Source organism: Lolium rigidum, chromosome 4 (genome assembly GCF_022539505.1).
Source record: "Lolium rigidum isolate FL_2022 chromosome 4, APGP_CSIRO_Lrig_0.1, whole genome shotgun sequence".
Taxonomy (NCBI): domain Eukaryota; kingdom Viridiplantae; phylum Streptophyta; class Magnoliopsida; order Poales; family Poaceae; genus Lolium; species Lolium rigidum.
The window spans coordinates 178,603,305-178,605,771 of record NC_061511.1 but is presented as its reverse complement, the minus strand read 5'-3'; the positions used below and the strand labels follow the sequence as shown (position 1 = coordinate 178,605,771).

General features: G+C 40.9%; 1 protein-coding gene across 1 annotated transcript; it reads left to right on the top strand.

The window, feature by feature from the left end:
* The first annotated feature begins 1,514 nt into the window (after positions 1-1,514).
* On the top strand, positions 1,515-2,120 carry LOC124647846. The gene is made up of 2 exons (XM_047187712.1): positions 1,515-1,589; positions 1,686-2,120. Exons 1-2 carry the CDS (start codon positions 1,518-1,520, stop codon positions 2,118-2,120), a joined length of 507 nt encoding a protein of 168 aa, XP_047043668.1. The 5' UTR covers positions 1,515-1,517.
* Positions 2,121-2,467: the final 347 nt, after the last annotated feature.

The window sequence follows — 2,467 nt, the reverse complement described above, 5'->3', positions numbered from 1 at the left end:
CATTTTGTGAAGCCCTTGGTCGGTTTGGTCCTAGGTGGAAGCCACCCTCCCAATATATGTTGCGAGAGAAAATGTTGCTGCAAGAGGTTGAAAGAACAAAAGATTTGATGAAGCCACATGAACCTCAGAGGGTGGCTACCGGGTGCTCAATCATGACCGATGCTTGGACCGACAAGAAAAGGAGAAGTATAATGAACCTGTGTGTGCATTGCAAGTTAGGGACTGCCTTTCTTGGATCAAAGGAGGCGTCGGCTGATGCACACACTAGTCGTTACATCTTCGACTATGTAGTTGAGTGCATTGAGAAAATTGGTAAGTGCTGATTTTACATGAACTCTCAGCTTTGCTTTCACTTATTGCTTTCCATGATGTGGAATTGTTGATGCTTGCTGATTTTCCATCTTTATTGCTTGTAGGTGCTACCAATGTAGTGCAAGTGGTGACGGACAATGCTTCCAACAACATGGGAGCAAAGGAGATGCTCAAAGGGAAATTTCCAAAGATATTCTGGTCATCATGTGCAACTCACACCCTCAATTTGATGGTAGAAGCTGTTGGGAAGTTGAGGCAATTTGGCCCCACAATCATTAAAGCCAAGGAGATGACAATATTTATCTATGCACACACTAAAACTTTGTCATTGATGAGGTCCTTTACAAAAAAGAGAGACATTGTTAGGCCGGGGGTGACAAGATTTGCTTTGGCATTTCTAACCTTGCAAAGTTTGGTTGCTAAGAAGAAGGAACTAAGGGCAATGGTTTGTAGTGATGGATGTGAAGCATGTAAGCACACAAGCACAAAGAAAGGAAAGTCAGCTCATGCCACAATAATGAGCAGAGGTTTCTGGAATAGTGTCTCTCTTTGCATCAGGGTATGTTCTTTTGATCTTTTCTCTAACTTGGTTATGTTGGATTCTTGGGCGTTTTATCATATTGTATATATTTTATGTTGCAATGCAAGGTTTTTGAACCATTGGTGAAGGTGCTTAGGTTGGCTGATGGCGATGGTCCATCGATGGCCACTATGTATGGACAGATAATAAGTGCAAAAAAGGATATCAAGCTTGCTGTTCAGAATTCAGAAAAAGACTATCTTGTGATCACTAATGCCATGGATGGCAAGATGAGAGGGAGGCTGGATTCTCCATTACATAAGGCAGCATACATGTTGAATCCCAAATATAGTTATGCTGATTCAAGCATCTTCAAGGAGCTAGAGCTAATGGCTGGATTTATGGAAGTAGTGGAGACATTTTATTATGAGGATGATGATAAGCAAAATGTGGTCATTAACATTGACTTCACCAAGTTTAAGAAGAAAGATGGCATGTTTGGGAAGGTGGCAGCTGTGAAAGCAATTGAAAATGACAATTTTGATGCCGGTAAGCTTGTTCTCAAAGCATAATATATCTTCTGGCATTTCTGAAATTATTGGCTGATTGCATCTTCTTTCTCTTTTTCTGAATTGCAGCTGAATGGTGGGGCACTTATGGATTACAAACTCCTACATTGCAAGAAATGGCCATTAGGATACTCAACTTGACCACAAGTTCATCCGGTTGTGAGAGAAACTGGAGCACTTATGAAATGGTAACTCTAGTCACTCTCAATCTATCAAATATTCAAATCTGAAAAATATTTCTTCTTGCAAAATATTCTAACAATACTCACATTTGCACTTTGTAGGTAGACGCAAAGAGGAGAAATAGACTAGATGTGGTCCGTAGAGACAACATGGTCTATGTCCAATTCAATGGAAGAATGATGGATAGAAGAAACAAATTATCCTATTGTAGTGATCCTCTTCTTGGTGAAGATGCATCACGAGCACAAGATTGGATATGTGAAGGTGCATATGCTGATGAGGAGATTGATCCTGTCACAGGATTGTCATACAACATCATTGATGAAGCAATGGGGGCAACAGAAGCTATGGAGCCTCGTAGGAGTGCCAGAGTGAGAGAGCTCCATGAAGTTGAAGAATTTGTTTCCGATGATGACAATGAATCTGATCATGGCATGGAAATAGATGAAGACATTGATTTCGAGTCCGATGATGATGGTGTGATGTCAACCAAAGACGATGACGATGATGAGGACGCCCAGCAGCAGCAGCCTTGAGTCATCTACTCATCTGTTGTCAATTGTCATGATGTCATCCCATAACCTACCATAAGACCTTATTTTGCTTGCTTGTAATTTGTTGCCTGCTAGTTGGTTTGGTACTTCAGTTTGCTACTTTGTGTGTGCCTTTCTGGCGGCTATGTGACTATGTGAGCAGTGAGTTGTGAGAGCTATTTGTGGCCTGTGAACCTTGTTACCTATTTGGCTATGTTGAACCTTGTTACTTATTTTGTCATGTGTGGCTGTCATTTATCTTGTGATTGTGGTACCACTTACCAATTTGCCAATTTGTGGTTGTCATTTCCATTTATCTTGGATTCTTGGCAAGTTTAGACTTCAGAGCA